This window comes from Chaetura pelagica, unplaced genomic scaffold (assembly GCF_000747805.2).
Source record: "Chaetura pelagica isolate M959 unplaced genomic scaffold, ChaPel_1.0 scaffold67, whole genome shotgun sequence".
Taxonomy (NCBI): Eukaryota; Metazoa; Chordata; class Aves; order Apodiformes; family Apodidae; genus Chaetura; species Chaetura pelagica.
The window spans coordinates 2,399,036-2,416,351 of NW_009954107.1; the positions used below are offsets into that span (position 1 = coordinate 2,399,036).

At 38.8% G+C, this 17,316-nt stretch overlaps 1 protein-coding gene across 1 annotated transcript in view; it reads left to right on the plus strand.

The window, feature by feature from the left end:
• ASAH1 (N-acylsphingosine amidohydrolase (acid ceramidase) 1) overlaps positions 1-14,901 on the plus strand; it is a 15,586-nt gene extending 685 nt beyond the window's left edge. Inside the window, exons 2-15 of the mRNA XM_010002509.1 lie at positions 1,575-1,581; positions 4,403-4,449; positions 4,638-4,728; positions 5,922-6,008; positions 6,936-7,014; positions 7,905-7,979; positions 8,717-8,762; positions 10,326-10,470; positions 11,813-11,867; positions 12,074-12,155; positions 12,767-12,898; positions 13,135-13,258; positions 13,811-13,867; positions 14,527-14,901. Of these exons, the coding sequence (XP_010000811.1) occupies positions 1,575-1,581; positions 4,403-4,449; positions 4,638-4,728; positions 5,922-6,008; positions 6,936-7,014; positions 7,905-7,979; positions 8,717-8,762; positions 10,326-10,470; positions 11,813-11,867; positions 12,074-12,155; positions 12,767-12,898; positions 13,135-13,258; positions 13,811-13,867; positions 14,527-14,616 (1,117 nt within the window). The 3' untranslated portion in view covers positions 14,617-14,901. The remainder of the gene's footprint in view (positions 1-1,574; positions 1,582-4,402; positions 4,450-4,637; positions 4,729-5,921; positions 6,009-6,935; positions 7,015-7,904; positions 7,980-8,716; positions 8,763-10,325; positions 10,471-11,812; positions 11,868-12,073; positions 12,156-12,766; positions 12,899-13,134; positions 13,259-13,810; positions 13,868-14,526) is intronic.
• The last annotated feature ends 2,415 nt before the right edge of the window (positions 14,902-17,316 follow it).

A 17,316-nucleotide genomic window follows, 5' to 3' on the forward strand; every position in this document is an offset into this window, starting at 1 on the left:
GGGTGCGGGGGTCCGGCCGCTGCTGCGCTTCCAGGCGCGGGGCCAGACGTGCCTTTAAGTTCACGCGTGTGAGTTTGAGGCGGCGTCTCGCCGCCCTCATGGGGTCGATCGCCTCTCGGTGGCTCCTCCGGCAGCCGGCGCGGCCGTGGTCACAAGCCTTGGTGTTCATCGGGTGTGTTCTACAACTCCTTACTCATTCCTCCGCTCGGTTTCGTGTACATCTGAGTGGCAAACGTTGTTCGATTTGACCTAAACAATGATTTTCCAAAGCAGAAGTTACGACGAGCATGTTAAAAAGTACACTTTTGAATCTGCTTACTGTGATAACTACAGCTTCAGGAGTGTAGAGCAGATAGGGTTGTCTGTTTGTTTGTTTGGGGTTTGTGTGTGTGTGTGCTTTGCTGTGTTGTTTGGGGTGAAGTAATTAACTTTGGGAGGAATTGTGAAGTTGGGGGGCAGAGGGGGTTGTAACTTGGAACAGGCTGGGCATGTAAGCACCTGTTCTTGCTTTCTGATGTGTTTTTATTCCCGAAGCAGCAAAGCACTCTTTCATCTCTTCAGTTTCTAAATCTCCTCAGGACTGTTTTTTAAATATCTCTAGATTTCAGAATATTATTTTGCAATGTATTTTTTAATATTCTGGGAGCACACTACTTCCTATTGTCTTTTGTATTTTCTTGAGGACTTTCCCTAGCCAATGATACTGATTTCAAGAAAATAAGTATGAGTTTTGGGAGAGGGGAGAATTGCGGGAAAGGCTTTGGAGGATTGTGGGCATCAGAATGACTCATATTCCATCATCGTCCTGACTACACAGAATTAAACCCTCTTCTGTGCACCCAGTCCCATCCTCCCGTTCAAGAGCAGCTTCCCAATACTATAAGTCGAATCCAGCTTAAAACACCTTGAGAATTTTAGGCAAAAGCTTCTTTGGGTGTGGAGTGGGAAGTTGCCAGCTATCAGCAAAGCCTGTTGGTAAAGGTTGATTTTGCATTTGGTTGCACTTGGTACATCTTTGCACTTGCACAGTATCCACCAGGTGGCCAGGTTGCAGGTTGTGCTCTGGCTCAGTCAGGTATCAATCAGCCTTGGATATTTTGGCTTTGGTGAGATGCATTATTTGCTGGAGAATGAATGATGATTGTTGCCCTCCTACATACAGCTCGTGGAGTTGTTTTCGTGAACAAAGAAAATGGGAGCTAAATGTTACGAATTACATCTCAGTGGTGCAGACTGTCAGTTCCTTCAGCTTCCAGTTAGGCCCCCTCAACCATACTGAACTTTTTGTCCAAACTGCAATTTAAATTGGCTCAGTCCGCATTTCTTCAGCACTGCAAGAGCATTCTTAACTTCCATGTTCAGAAAGGTGAGCAATATTGGGATTACTGCAGCTTGACAGAGTACTACATTGGTATCATCCCCAAGAGAGAAAAAGCAGAGAGAAAAATGTGCTAGACCACAGTTCATAGACCAGAAGTTGCTGAATAGAACATACTATTTTGACTGAAAGAGATTTAATACCTATGAAATCACATTTGATACCACAAAGACGTAATTTTGTATTTATTTTTAAGTATGAAGGTGAGAAACAGAGTAAGGAAGAATACCAGAGCAAGTACACATCAGGAATATTTTTGAGGGTAGTAAAGGAAGTGTTTGTGCTGGCATTCTATAGACAGCACAAGCTGCATTCAACCCATTTCATATGAATGAAGTTAGGCTAGATTTTAAAGTATTTACTTGGCAATCATTAAGCCGTGCATTAGTTTTCTTTATTGCAATGAATGACTGTCATTGCTTGATACTTTTCTTCCAGGTAGCAATTCCTCTCGGCAGTTTCTTAGCTATTTGGTTCCTCGTCTGCTCTACCTTTTTTTCATACAGTCAGCCATAATACAATTTTTCTGTTTTGATCCTATGCTGCCACAGATCCATTTTTGTATCATTATGTGCATGCAAATTTGAAAGTCAGCAGTACTTCAGATAAACAAAATATGCAACCTACAAGTAAAAGGTGATTAAAAAAAAGAGCATTTAATCATCATTCAAAAATAGCTGTATTCCTCCTAGGGTGTTAAATGCATGTTTGAAAAGCAAATTTGTAGAGACGACCTCCTGTTTGGAGCCAGTTTCTGCTGGTTGTTTCTGGGAGACCACCTCTGGCTTGTCACATGGGGAAGTCAGGGATCCTCTCATCCTGGAAAGCTGCACCTGATTCTCTTCAGACAGAATTTATTGTCCCTTTTCCAGTGTCAAGCCTTTGCAGAAGGGAAGATCTTAGTGACCACAGCAGTAAATTCATTGTTGCTTTTTTCATTCTGATGATAGAAATTGCTTGCTGGTTTTTCTGTTGCTGTAAGAAAATTGCTTAGGTGTCTTTTTATTTCTTTTTACCTTGTCAGAAAAGTTTGCAGTTCGGCTTTTGTTTTGGTTTGGTTTTGTGGCTTAGGTTGCAAAGGCCTGGGAAGATAAAAATACAGGATTAATCCTTCAAAGACAAGATTAAAATCTCAGGAGAGAGCATCAGGAGTGGCGTAACATTTAACACCTAGAACATCACTTTAAATCCTCTGAAATCAGTTTCCATTATCACCACTGTTTCCTCTCTGTATGCATGGGCATACACAGGTCAGCCGAACTTCCATCCATTTCAAAGGATTTTTTGTTACAGGCTTTATCTGTCAAGAAGCATATTTTGACAGGAAATAATTCCTGAAGGTCCCAGTCTCTGCATCCATTGCAGTAGGATGTACATGTAATGTCACTTTTTTCCGATTGATTTCAGCATTGCAAGATGGAAAATGGTCACAAGACAATTGCATTAATGCTGTTAAGTATTTGTTTGGGTTTGCACGAAGTCTCTGACTTCTGTTGCCTAATTAGTCATGCGATATCGTCCCCTACCCTCCTTGTTTCGAAACTTCCTTATTTTGAAGATCAAATGTCGTCTTGTGTTTGACCTTCTGTTCCAGCTATGCAAAGGCTGTAAATGCACCACAGTGAAATATAGGAAACTTCTGGTTTCTGGTCCTATACCTGTGTCTTGTCTGTAGGAAAACAGAAATTAATCTCATGCTTTCTCCCAGCCGCTGGAAAAAATATGAAAAGAAAATATGGTAGCACACAGAAACCAATCCCCACTTCAAAATTCCTGTTTCCAGTTGTAACAAATTATGCCAGTGTTTAAAGTCCATGGCTTTGTGTAAGATACTGTGTTTTCTAGATTAATGCATTAAAAACAGGGAGGACACGTACATTACTTAGCTTGTTTGCCCCAAATACATAGAGATCTTGTTTTTCTTGGAGCTAGAATTCATTATAATAAATAATAAAGACTAATAAAGTAATCTAATTAGTACAGCCAAATAAATATTGGAAATCAAGGGTGGGGACAGGAAGAAGTGGTGGAAGTTGCCCTACATATTTTCATTTCTGTTCTGTATCCCAAACACTTGGGCTTTGGGAACCTCTCTGGGGACTCCTGGAAAGACGTGTTTCTTTCCCTTTTCATAGTGAGGCTTTCTGTGCTGCATAGTGAGACATACTGATCTGCTCAGGTAGCTTGGGAACCAAGTCTGGTCTGCTCTTAACTGGCTGGAAGCACAAGTGCAACTAATAGGCATTTGCTTTTATATTACTGGCTAAAACATGCAATTATAATTGTGGCATGGATATGCATATGTATGTATGTATATGGATGCCTTATGTAATTGATGGGAAAACACCCTTGCATTCACTGGAGCACACCTAAATATGGTTCACAAACTTTCAGTTGTAACTAGCCATGCTTACAGAAAAGAACGTAACTAGTGTTTATTTCTATTCCTGAAATGCATCTCATAATATTTAGCACCACTTCAGCAGCACTTTTCCACACAGAATAAAGTCATGCTCCGTAGTTCATTGCTCCATCTGAGGAATTTGCCCAAAGTTCAGTGTGCTTTCTCTGCCCCAGCTAGAAGATTAAGCCTAACACTGAGCATAATTATGAGTGACACTATAAAATGAGATTATGAATTGAACAAATGGAACAAACTGGTCCATCCTGAGATTTAAGGTTTCTAGACTTGTCTAAAGCAGATGCTTTTAAAGTGCTCTTCATTGAATCATGCTGAGTAAAAATGTGTGTGTGTATTTATCATAAACTTGTGCTTGCCTTGGGCTACACTAGGCAAGCTGTTTGAAGGCCTGTCAGACGGCTCAGGGAAGCTGCTTTTTGTCTCCTAGATCTTGACTTCTCTTCTACACCCTTTTCAAAGCTCCAAGACTTTCCTGTTTTAGCAAATCATCATTACTTAAATTAGCTGACCAGTCCTGGAGGTTTAATTGAAAACTAAGCCTGCTAGAATAATAAAGTGTTTGAACAAAGAAGCTAAATACTATTGTTTCACTATCTTAACAGTATGGAGAAGAGTGCAGGAGTAAAACATACCCTCCTTCAGGACCAACGTAAGTAATCTTATTCAACTTGTTAAACTACAGAAAAATAAGGATTTGCATGTCTGAACAGGTTGGGGTTTTTTTATTTGTTCCTATTGCAGACCTAGAACATGCTAGTTATAGATGGTAAGCACCCATTTTGTCAAATATTTTTTCAAAGCCTTCTTTAAATTTGAACTCTGGTACTTACCTTTCAGGTTCAAAGGGAATGTTCCCACTTATGTCATAAATCTTGATTTACCTCCCAGCAAAAGGTGGGATGACTTGATGCACGACAAAAAGACAGAGGTATGAAATGCAGAGCTTGCTTTGAAGCTTAGCAGGTATAAAACTAGCATGTGGCCTTTTATTTTGAAAAAAGGTTTGGAAAGGAATACCCACGCTAAAATTCTCTGAAAGGAATAATATTTCTTGCTCACTTTTTTTTTCGTATGATTTTAGACTAAAATGAGTGTTCTGAGTAAAACTTCTTTCTGTTCACCACTTGAGCTAGCAACACCACGTGTAGGGGCACTGATGTTTGGGATTTACAGGAATGAAAACCAGTGTGACAGAAAGCAGGCTTTCAGTTATCAAAGCACTTTAGTCGTGGAGTAATACAGAATGAAGAGGGAAAAGTACACCAAAGGGACAGCCTAAGTAAACTGAAGTGAGAAACTGAGTCAACATGCCTTCTCCTCTGTGCATCTCTGTTCATCTCAAAACACTGCATGAGATGATGAAATAGCAAGGGGAAAATTAATTCTTCTTAAAAATTAACACTTCTTAAAGTACTCAAGCCTATTTCAAACTACTTAGAACAACATTATTCTGAACGTTGCTGAAAATTCAATTCATTAATGCTTAATTTCTCAAAAAAGGCCAGGAATTTTTGCTGTATCCCTGCTGACTTTGACCTTTCAACTCTGAAAGCCAGACAAATTCTACTTACACCGTAGTATTTGTTTTAAAAGTCTCATTTAAGCCAGTGGGTGTTGGAAGCTTCAGGTTGCACCATAAATTCTGCAAGGTTTTATCTGCTATGTACTTTGGAGTTAAATGACATAGGGTGGAGCTCTGTCACCATTCATGTGTGAGGAGTGGAAAGCGTGTACTTTTATAAGAAATTTACAGAGTTTTCTTGGCTTCAAGAACAGCAGTGCTTAAGCAAAGAGTTTTTAGTTAACATTTGTAAAGACAGAAGAGTTCAGAGTATTAAAATGGGATCAAAGGAGCAGAAGACAAGGCAGCTTTTCCTGTAATTTGTTTTCTCTGGTAGAGGGACGTATTAGAGCTAATCTAGAAAGTTACTTGAATAAAGCTTTAATGGGGCACTGGGAGTGTTTTTCTCACCAAGAGCATGACATTCAGCACTTCACTTAAATATGTATTTTTTCCAACAAAATGTGGGTTTTTTAAAGTATGTGAAGGTGTTCTGTTAGTATTCTAGCAATTCTTATGCTTAAGATCTTCTATTCAATAAAAGTCTTTGTTCTTTTTAGCTGAAGACTGTTATCCAGAATATTAAAAAGATAGTAAATGCTTTCTTCCCCAGTGGCAAAATTGTTGACATAGTGGATAACAAAATAGTAAGTATTTACACCTTAATTATTACTATTTATCTGAATTAGAATGCTATTAAATTTGGCAATTAAGACCTTCCCAAGTGGTAATTCTTCCACTTCAAGTGGAACACTATTTTGAAGAGTTACTCTGAAATTTTGCCTTCTTGCCTACTCTGAATTACTCTGAAACCATCAAACCTAAAATGCACATGTCTCTTCCTTCTCTAGTTTTTCCTAAGATCAAGTTTGGTTTAGTCATGCTAGACATATATGCTACTGACTTAGTCACTGTGACAAAACACTTCACTGAAATTCTCTTTGCCCTGTCCCTTTAAACAGTAGAATAAAGTAATGTTTTGAAAACTGTGATAAATGTCTGATTACGGGGGCAGCTTTCACCAGTTTCCTCTTAAAAATTAATCTGGTTGTAATTAAAATAGGCTTTGGCATAGAATCAGGACAGTATGGCAGACAGTACAAGGTCAAATCTGTCCTGCATCTGTATTTACAGCAGCCTTAGGTCAAGCATGCCACCACTTCATTCGTATCCCTATATGCCTCAGTGGGGCTGACATAAAGGTACCTGTAGTCATAACAGTATGTGAAAGTTTGGGATTTCCTTAAACATTGACGTCAAGCTCAGTTGCAGCTGAGCTCTTAACATGTAAGAGTACTACTTCAGTCTGTTCTCTTTCTTGCTGTTAACGGTAATGAAGATACTGTGCTAACCTCCATTGCTCACAAGTCAATATTCTGATAGTCTTTTCATTCCCTAAGTATGTACTTGTCTTCCAAGTACTCTACAAACATCCTCAAGTTTTACAGGCTGCAGAGGAATTAAATATTTGATGTAATAGTTGTGAGAATGATGTGCCTATTTGGTAGAGGTTTATTTTAAGCAACAAAATGGCATTAATATACACAAACAACATACAAAACTTTTCCTTTCAGGCTCATCTGACTGCCACACTACCTTATCCTTTCAGTGAAGAGCTTCAAGGGATTGCAAATTCATCTGGGATTCCTTTGGGTAATAGTTTCCAACACTTTATGCAGTTTAATGTAGTAGAAAACTAGGAGTTCAGACTCATCTAAAATTAGTATGTGTACCAATCTGCAGTGTAGTCATAGTCATATGTGGCTTTGACAAATAAATTATTAATTAAGTAGATAAAGCAATAAATTGCATCTTTCTCTAAATGGAAACAGTATTTTAGAGGAGATGGTAATAAATCACATAAGCCTTTAATCATGCTGGGTCCTCTCTGTAGAGCTGTAGCTTCTTGCTTCTGAGAACTGGAGCAAGTCTCCACTCTTGTGCACCAAAATTTGGAGACATCCATGAGTCTCTCTGGTTTTCCATTCAGCTGTGTGTCTGCTCTAGACATACCAAGAAGGAAGGGCTCAGTTTCATTCTGTTTGCTTTCCCTTGTGATCCTTGCCACATCCTCCTGCCTTCCTTCTGCACCTCCCATAAAATAATGCAATTTCAGGTGAGAAGTAAACACTGAATTTTTCCTAAATTGAGACAGAGAAGGTCCATACACCTGCTTCTTGCTTCCCTCATACAGTAGCAGCGCATCTGGTGCTAGTTAGCTGCTCTTATAGGGGAAATATAGCAGCTTTCTTCTTCAAAGTTAATTTTATAGCTTGTTTTGAAGTTTCCAGAGGAGGCAATGACTGTCAGCTTCCTGTATGGTAAGACAGAAGGTCAAGGGATTCTGATCCTTCTGTTTGCCTTTCAGGAAGGCAAACATTTTGGGGAACTAGTCCTTTCAAAGATCAGAAGAATTTAAACAAATTCTTAAGAGAAATATTATAGAATGTTGAACTTTGCAATAAGCTTTTTTCTAACCTTTTTTTTTACTATTTTCAGGACAAAAGTTTCAAACTATTGAACTTTGTTTCTTTTTGTTCTAGGGGAAATTGTTATTTTTAACATCTTTTATGAAATATTTACTGTATGTACATCAATAGTGGCAGAAGATACAGCAGGTAATATAACCCAGAACAGTGTTAACAATTCTGTCTTACACAGGATGGGGTCCACCTCAGTTATACAAACAGTCCTTTCTCAACTCCAGGCAAGGAAGTCTAGTAGAAGAGAATAAGAGCGATAATAAAAAGGTATTCCTTGGGGAAGGAATAAGAAATCATAGGTGTCTTAGTCTAAAAAAAAGGAAAAATTAATTTCAGAGATTGTTTGGTTTTATACTGTCTTTGTTTTTATTTTGTTTTGTTTTTTTTAATTGGTAGCATTTGTTTATCTATGCAAAAGAAACACCAGCCAGACACCTGATACTTTTGCAGTGTCATGGAAGATTCTAATGCAATCCATTTTGCATCTAGTTTCTAGCTGTCACACATGTATGGGCCTAGACTAGAGGAGATGGATAGTCAGTTTGTCCTGGTTTGAGCCAGGATGAAGCCAGTTCTGCAGCTGTTGTCTGCACCTGTCCCAGTTTAGGAAATTCTGAGTGGTTCTCAGAGTGCTTAGAAATGTCTCACTTCTAGAGGAAGCTCAAGGTATTACCATTGCATTAATATAATATGGAAAGTATCTGAGGCTGAGATGGCCAGCAGTGTACAAGGTTACTTTATTTCAATTATAGCAAAACACTTCTCTGAACCAAAAAAACACCTATTTTTTGTGTTTACTCATTTTCTGGTTTTCTAAGCTGAAAGTTCTGTCACTGTCTTTAAAAAATAGTATTTGTTTCTTTTTTATGTAGGGAAACTGTACCATGCCAGAAACTTGGATTTTGGACTCTTTCTTGGGTAAGTACCTAAACTTAAGCCTTATTTTTTTAAACCCAAAGAAAAAGGTAGCTGAACTTGGAACTTTCTACATTGGTTTTTTGTGACTAAATGAAAAAAAATGTTGAGACTGGAACACATAATTCTGCATTGCATGTTGTGAAGAAAGGCTAAAAGAAACAAAAGGATTGTTCTGCTGATCTTGTGGCACACTGCTCTGGTCTTGTTGGAAATGACTACAGCACTGTTGTGTTTGAAGTTACATCATGTTTTCTCAGCTCCAGTTAAAGTTGTTTCAAACCAAAGAATGGTCCGTGTAACCTCATCTCTGAGGCACAGCATGTCTTGGTTTTTATGTGATGTGACAGAAGCAGCAATTTCAGTGTATGCATTGCAGTGCGGATTGTGGCTTGTTTTTGTGGTTGTTTGGAAGCTCTACTGGCATGTCACATCATTCATAATTTCTACTCAGAAGCCAGTGATTGGTATTACACTCAGATAACATTATCATTCATTTGGATACAAACTGTATTTTTTTGCCCAGCACTGGATTCTCTTCTAGTTCTTATTTCATACCTCATGATCAGGTAGGTCAGTGCTTGCTTTTGTAATCCCAGTATATTTTGTAATGTCACTCATTCAGATGACTCTCAAGGCCCAGATGGAATTTAAATGTTCATCTTCATTAAAATTCTTACCTGCCTATTAAAAACTTAAATGCAATCAACTGTCACTTGACCTGTCCCTTGGTTTGGCTTGTGTTGAACTTCTCTCAGTTGTAAGAAATACTGAGTACATGCTCCCTGAAAATTAAGGCAACTTTTCAAAACTGTTCCCAGAACCTGGATTGCTTCCTGAGAATTTATTTAGTGGTCTGCTAAACATTCTTTTGTACCCTCTTGCCTACAAACTGTTCTGGCTTATCTTAGGAACTAGAATTGTGTAGATCAAATCCAGTAGTATGTGGTTTTGTTTTCTCCCTTTGAGTAATAAGAGTTTGAGGGAACTGGCTCATTCTGCTGCAGAACAAGCTACACATGCTTTCAGGATACAGTAGGTTTAGTGTGACAGGCAGTACCCATAATAGCCTTTTTTTTCCCAGAAGGAACAGAACAAGGATGTGTGTATTCAAAACAAATCAGCTGTAATGGTGATGCCCTTTAACACTGAGTATCATAGAATCATAGAATGGTTTGGGTTGGAAGGGACCTTAAATAACATCTAGATCCAACCCCCTTGCATGGGCAGGGAGACCTCCCACTAGACCAGGTTGCTCAGAGCCCCATCCAGCCTGCCCTTGAACACTTCCAGGGATGGGGCTTCCACAGCTTCCCTGGGGAACCAGTTCCAGTGTCTTACCACTCCCAGAGTAAAGAATTTCTTCCTAATGTTTAACCTAAATCTCCCCTCTTCCAGTTTTAATATGTATACTCTTGATTCAAACATAACTTGTTCTTGCCACTGACTGCCTCCATGTTTACACTTCCTAGTTGTCCCTTGCTTGTGCTGTTCAGGTAACTACTAAGCAGTGATGTTGGCTGACATGAGTAAGATCTGAGGAAAATGCTGTACTGTCTTCTGCAGGTGGGATGTTAAAAATAATTCCTGGACTATAACTAGGGAACTGAAGCCTATAGTCGTAAGCTTGGACTTCCAGAGAAACAACAAAACAGTATTCAAGTCCACAAATTTTGCAGGATACATAGGCATGGTGTCTGGAGTCAAACCAGTAAGTATGTGGAGAGGGGCTTGTCAATTTTTTGATGCTTCAGATTTTCCTTCAAGTTGTGCTTTCATTCTCTGCCTTGGGATGTTTTTTAATGATCTCTTAACTGTTCTGTTACACTTCATAGCTATTTGAGGAAAGGTAAAGGAAAACAAAGCAGCACTTTTCCTTGTAAAAGGAGATTGCCTAAATGAAGTATTTATGTTTGGACAATTCTTAAAAACAATGTTGAATTGTGAATGAGAACAGGAGTGAATATAAAGTGGTCAAGTGGTTGGAGTTTCTTGCTAGCAAATAGGTACTGCTGTGATCCCAGAGGTGAAAAAGCATGCTTGTGCTGTTTAAATTCTTTCTTCAGTCTTTCATTGAAAAGGAGTACTGCATTGCAGTATTTCTTTTCTTTTTTAATAGGCACTTGAAGTCTGGATTTTCTCTACATCTTAAAAACTAGCAGTACAGAACTATATTAGTATCTCCAGCTTACTACAACTCCTCCATTTCTACATGCTCTGACATTATCTTCTATTATATGTCACCACTTTCATAGCAGAGCATTTCTGGCATAAATTCCTGCATTGTATTAGCTGCATTGTATTAGCTTTGACTTCTGGTCAAATTGTGTGGAGTCTATTCTGAAACTGATCCAGTATAATTGAATGCCACTGCCCAGGGAGGTTGTGGAGTCTCCCTCACTGGAGACATTCAAAACCCACCTGGATGAGTTCCTGTGTGATGTACTCTAGGTGACCCTGCTCTGGCAGGGGGGTTGGACTAGATGATCTCTCGAGGTCCCTTCCAGCCCCTAAGATTCTATGATTCTAAGATTCTATGAAACACTAGTAGGAGAAGACTGGGATTTGAGTTTGAATTGCATGTTGCAAGTAGCACAGATTGAATTGCATACAGCTGTATGCCCATGTAGACAGCAGTAACGTATCAGGGTGTACTTAGCTCTGGGACTTAAAATCTGCCTTCAAAGTAGAACAGTATTCAGAGGGGTGATAAGAAGGCTACATACTTCAGAAAAGTAAAATGAGAATTCAGTGATGCAACAGGGACCAAGAGAAAAATGGCCACAGGCTTGACTTGCTTAGGATAAAAGCATGGTTTGCTGGATTGCTATGCCAAGTCAGAGAACTATGGATTATCATTTTGACTTGCTAAAGCTGTGATAAATTAGATTCTTCTCAGCATGGGCATGATCTTGCAGTCCATTACTCAAAGGGAAAAGAGTTTAATGAACAAGAAGCTCCAATGGCATGTAAATTGCAATTCTGCCTCTTGTTTATTATTGGTATTTATGGGCTGGCAATGAATGAAGTTTGACTTGTCTCATGCTTTTCAGGACTTGTTCACTCTGACAATGAACGAGCGTTTCAGTCTTGATGGTGGTTATATTGGTGAGTAATGCTTATTTCTTTCATTATTTCTATACAAGTTTTCCAGACCTCGGTCATACCAGTTACCTTAAGAAACAGGCACACAAGTGGTGAAAAGATTCCCAGTGAGTAGGATAAAACACAGTTACTTTTAAACACTGTGAAAGTTAGAATAGGATGAGTGAACCTCCTGAAAACAAATTATTTTAACCAGTGATATTTTGCAGGAATCTTTGAATGGCTTCTTGGTAGAAGAGATGGTATGTGGATGGGCTTTCTTACAAGAACAGTGTTAGAGAATGCTACAAGGTATTGCCACCCCTCCTCTATATATTCTACTACTTTAATCTGCTCTGCTTTCAACTAGCATGAATACTCTAGTTGTATGCTTAGTACCTAATGATACAGGTAACTTCCTAGAAGTATTAACAGTAAATAGTGCTGATTTTGCTGGTGCTTGGGAGTGGCAGGGAGGCATTACATATGATCTCCTTGCAGCTCCTCAAATTGTTTTCTCAGTTGTTTTTTTTCCTAATAATCCTGTTGGTATCTGAATGTGTAACAGCATTCTGCATCAAAACACATCCAAAAGACAGTAGTATATTATAGGAAGTAAACAGAAACTAAGCTCTCACATGGTGAATGAACTACGTGGAATATGGCACAGTATGTAATCATTTTATTCCTGTTTTAAATGTAGAAGAAGCACAAAGAGCACCTCTCAACAAATTTAAGTACAAAGTGAGTGGAGGAGCTTTGCATAAATGTGTTCCTCCCTTGTGATACAATCTCCTCATATATGCATTAAAGGGGAAGAAAGCCGTAACTACCTGAACTTTTCCTGGGTCTGTGAAACTCACTTTTCAGTACTTGAACCACTTACAGCATTTAATAGTCAAACATTGCTTTGCTATCTGCAGTTACCAGGATGCCAAAGACAAACTAGCAAAAACAAGACTGCTGGCTCCAGCTTACTTTATACTGGGTGGAAAAAATTCTGGAGAAGGATGTGTGATAACTCGTTCCAGGACAGCCAGTCTGGATATCTGGGAGTGAGTATGCTTGATCTGACATCTGATGGAGCCTTCCAGAAGATGACAGGTTCCACCAATAAATGTGTCATGTGTGCCTTGTGACTTCCGTTGTGTGAGAACTCGGTTCTTCAGCATCGTTGAAAAATACCACAGCAAGCCTAAAAAAAATGCAGCTGTGTATAGTATACACTATATATATACACACTTACTGTGTAGTTAGACCAGCAAAACATAAGTGTTAACCTCTTTTCCAGCCTTGACATCAAGAAAGGCACATGGTACGTGTTAGAAACAAACTATGATCGCTGGAAGCCTCCACTAATCTTGGATAATCGTAGAACACCTGCAATGAAGTGCCTGAACCAGACAACACAAGAGGTAAACCTCCTCCAAATATCTTGTCTTTGCTGTCTTGAGGCTCCCAAGTTACAGCACTGGTCTGACACAGCCAGGGGAAATCAGGGAATTTGCTAGCAGTGCTGTAATGACAGAAGTGACTAATAGTTTTGTGATCATTTGTCTGGGTAATGAAGTAGCAGCTCCCTCTTTACACATATGTTTTTTAGTTGTAGGTCTTCTCTTCATCTAGGTGGGTTTCCTGCAAGCGTTTTCTGCAGGTGCATATGCAGAGGATTAAACCTTGAGAAACTTTGAGAGGGGTTTTCATTGGTTTCTGAGCTGTTGTAACACCAGTGAAGTTCAAACACAGTGTCAGGCAGCAAAGACTGACACTCCGGTGTCCTATGCCATACTGAGATCTGATCTGCTCAAGATTTTGCAACCCATGTTCCTCTGTTTTCAAGATGTATGGGTATCATGTACTCTTAAAACTTTATCTTATTACTTAACTGAGCAGTAATAAGTTAAAATTCTCAGCATTTACACTACCAGGTTAATATTCATTAACATCAATGTATTACTTTCTTTCAGAACATCTCCTTGCCAACAATTTATGATGTTCTCTCCACAAAGCCTGTCCTTAATAAGGTAATGCTTCTATTTTTGTGGAAAGTTTAGAGTGGGGGGTGGGGACAGACCACTAGCTACTGTATATCTAAGGAGGTCACAGTGGTACATTAATGGAATTTTTTAGGTGAAAAAATGCACATAGAACCAAAACAAATTCTACATTATTTTGTAAAAGGAGAGTGTAGTTGTTGGAATAGTTGTTTTCCAAAGACCCTGCAGCTGTAAAGTTCTGAGTAGCCTGAGCCCTACCTGCATACTACACACATCTCAAGGACCCTTCTAGCCTGAATTAACCTGTGGTAACAGGTCTTTATAAGTAGAATGAAACAGCTTAATATACCTCATGGTATAGGAATACTACAGGCACATTCTTCTTGCAACAGAAGATGTTCTAGTCTGAAATTGAAGTTTTGCTGTTTAGAACAACAAAAAAAAACAAACACTAAAGAGGTGAGAAGAGTTTTTTAATAATAAAAGTTTTACTTACTGTATTCAGTGGAGGCAGCATTCTTGGCTGAAAAACAAGCTATTCATACTTGCATGTTATTGACTAAATAAGATAAATGGTCATTTTAGTTGAACAGTTCAGCTGGTATCAGAGACAGTTTTTCACTAAATGCTGTAATGAGACACTTTTTTTTTTTCTCTCCTTCCGCTTCCTTCCATCCGCCTAATAGCTGACTGTGTGCACGACACTGATGGAGGTAAATAGTGGTCATACAGAAACTTACCTGCGGGAATGCCCAGATCCCTGCAGTCCTTGGTAGTCCTGTACCTTTCCTATATTGGAACCAGTTGCTTGTCTGAATTGGAGGTCCTCCAAGAAAAAAATACTTCCTGGAAAAAGATTCCTCAGCCTAACTCCTTTCTTCAGAAATCTGATGGCTATATAGAAATGGCAGCAAGCTTCTAACAACAGAGGACCCATCTTTCACATTGGACTTTCTTGCTTTCTGATCAGCCATTCTGCTGACAAGAAATGTATGCTAATGTATGTCTGGTTTGATTTCAGCCATTTCTGCCACAAGAGTTCAGCAGTTAGCTCTAGATCTCTTCAGTCTTGAATGTGTTGTTGGTTTGGTTTGTTGTTGGTTTGTGGGTTTATTTTTTGTTACTTGATTGGATTTTTTTTAGATTAAAATACCTGCCAAACATAAAAAAGAATTAGGTATAAGAAGGACATCTGGAACAGTACAGTTCTGTTACTCTTTCCTTTGCACTTAAGATCAATCACTAGTGTTCTGGTCCAATATGAGGTTATGTCTAAAATGCCCTGTTAAAGAATAACCTACCAAGTATCTAGTCACAGAAATAAGGTCTTGGGGAAATCCCTACAAGAAGATCTAAGCCAAAATTATGTATTTTCACTGATTCATAGTTCTGTTGCTGATGCTCTTTCTTGCCGTGTTAACAAAAAAATTGAATACAGGTTTTTCTGTTGTCTCAAAAAAAAAAATACTAATATAATAAATATTCTTAAGAACTACTTTCGTTGTCCGAACTACACACACGCTGATATCATACCTCAGTGAAAGTCACCATGCATGTTTTCTAACATGACAGAAAGGGCATTCTATTCCAAGTAGTCTGATTTTAAGTGTCTGAAAATTTCGTAAATCAACACTTGAAGTTAATACCATAATGAGAAGAAGCCAGCTACTAATCATGATGGGGTTGTTTGAGGGGACTTTGGTTGGTTGGTTTTTGGAAAGTGGGGGAGGGGAGACAAGTGCTACTACGATATTAGCCAGAAACAGAGAGAAGTACAGGCACCCTCATGTCCTAGGAAGCAGATCATGCAGAAGGCAGTAGATTTATCTCTGTCACTGGCTGCATTGCTGGGACTAGTTTTCAGTGCCAACAGTTTTGTAACAGGCAAAGGGAAGACACTGGAGAGTAATCTTAGGGGTTGGTACACATGGTGGTTTACCTGCAATCTTTTCTTAACCACCCTAGGAAAGAGGTGCTATTCATCTCCCCATTAAGCCATGAATTTAAAGTTGCCACTGGTGTAAGGGAAGGTTTTGCTGTCTCTTTGGTGACTGTGGAGACGCTATTGCCATAAGGCATTCTACCTAAAACCTGCAAATTCATGACACCAGTCACAGTTGGATTCTTGATAGTCAGAATTTGAGGAACAGTATTCGTGTACTGCACAAGTTCAGAACAGAGTACACTACAATTTTCTCTTCCAAACAGTAAAGCCTACTCTTAAGATATTTTTTTTTAATATTAATTGCAAATGTAACACTGCAAAGTCTACAGAAGGAGAAAGAAGTTATTACCCATAAATCTGATACATAACGTCAACTTTCATCCAGGTACCGCTAGCTGAGTTTTACTTAATATTGCTTCCTTTTCTGAAAGAAATATGAAAAGATAACCTTCAATCATCCCTTGATTCAGTAGCAAGGCTACCAGCTTACAGTAGACTGTTGTTACTGGAGGCTCTCCCTCCATCAACACTGAAAGAAGCAGGGACAAAAGGAAAAAAAGCTTCAGCAGCTGATAAAGAGACATGGCTTCTGGTTGAAGAAAATCATATTCTAGGCCTTAGAAGAGTGCCTGAAGTAGCACAGCAAGAAGCAATTCAAAGGGGTGTAAAGCACTGACGCATTGAGGGCACACAGAAATCAGCATCCCACTGTTAATATGACATTAAAAAAGGCTAGTCTTGTACATTAAATATGCAAGCAGAAGCATGTTAGAATGATTGTACTACAGGAGTCCATTTTTAATCTCAGTCATGCATATTGAACCTAGGTAGACCAAAAGAAACATAGTGGCATGATTTAGATTAGGGAAAAGTGCATGCATAATGTGAAATGCAGCTTCTGGGACATGTGATTCATCTAAACAGTTAAAGGAAGTCATATGTTATAGTGTGTACTGTGAAGGGCACATCATGTACTCCTGAGTTTGCGCCTTAGTCTTGTAGGAGGTTGTTCAGACTGAGTTGGAATTAGTTACGTAACAGCCATAATCAAATTACTTTGCCATTTAAAAATAAGTAGTGACTTTACTTGCTTAATTAGTTCTGTCCCACTTTAGCATATGTGGAGCAAGGTAGTGTAGACTATTTACAGTCATTAACTAATGAGCTTTTGGTATGTTCCTAGTGCAAAGCCATGCACATTTCCACATTGGAAATTGCTTTACAATTGCAAAAGTACAGCTAAATCCAAGAGGTGTCTGTCCAGAGCCTCAATCTCTATGCCTGCTCTTGACTGAAATAAACAAAGACATTTTTTAAAAAAGCCCCCAACAACTGTGTCTCACTGTGTCTGCCTTAATATAGAAAAAGTGATTAAAAGTGATTAATCGCTTATTGATTTAACCTTCATCTGTTAACTGTGGAAGCACTTGTTCTGAAGGTTTTCTTGAGCCCAAGAAAAAGTTTTATGTTTTATTTGCTCTTGCTACAGAGAGAGACATCTATGTTTAACATCAATACACTGCCCCCCCCC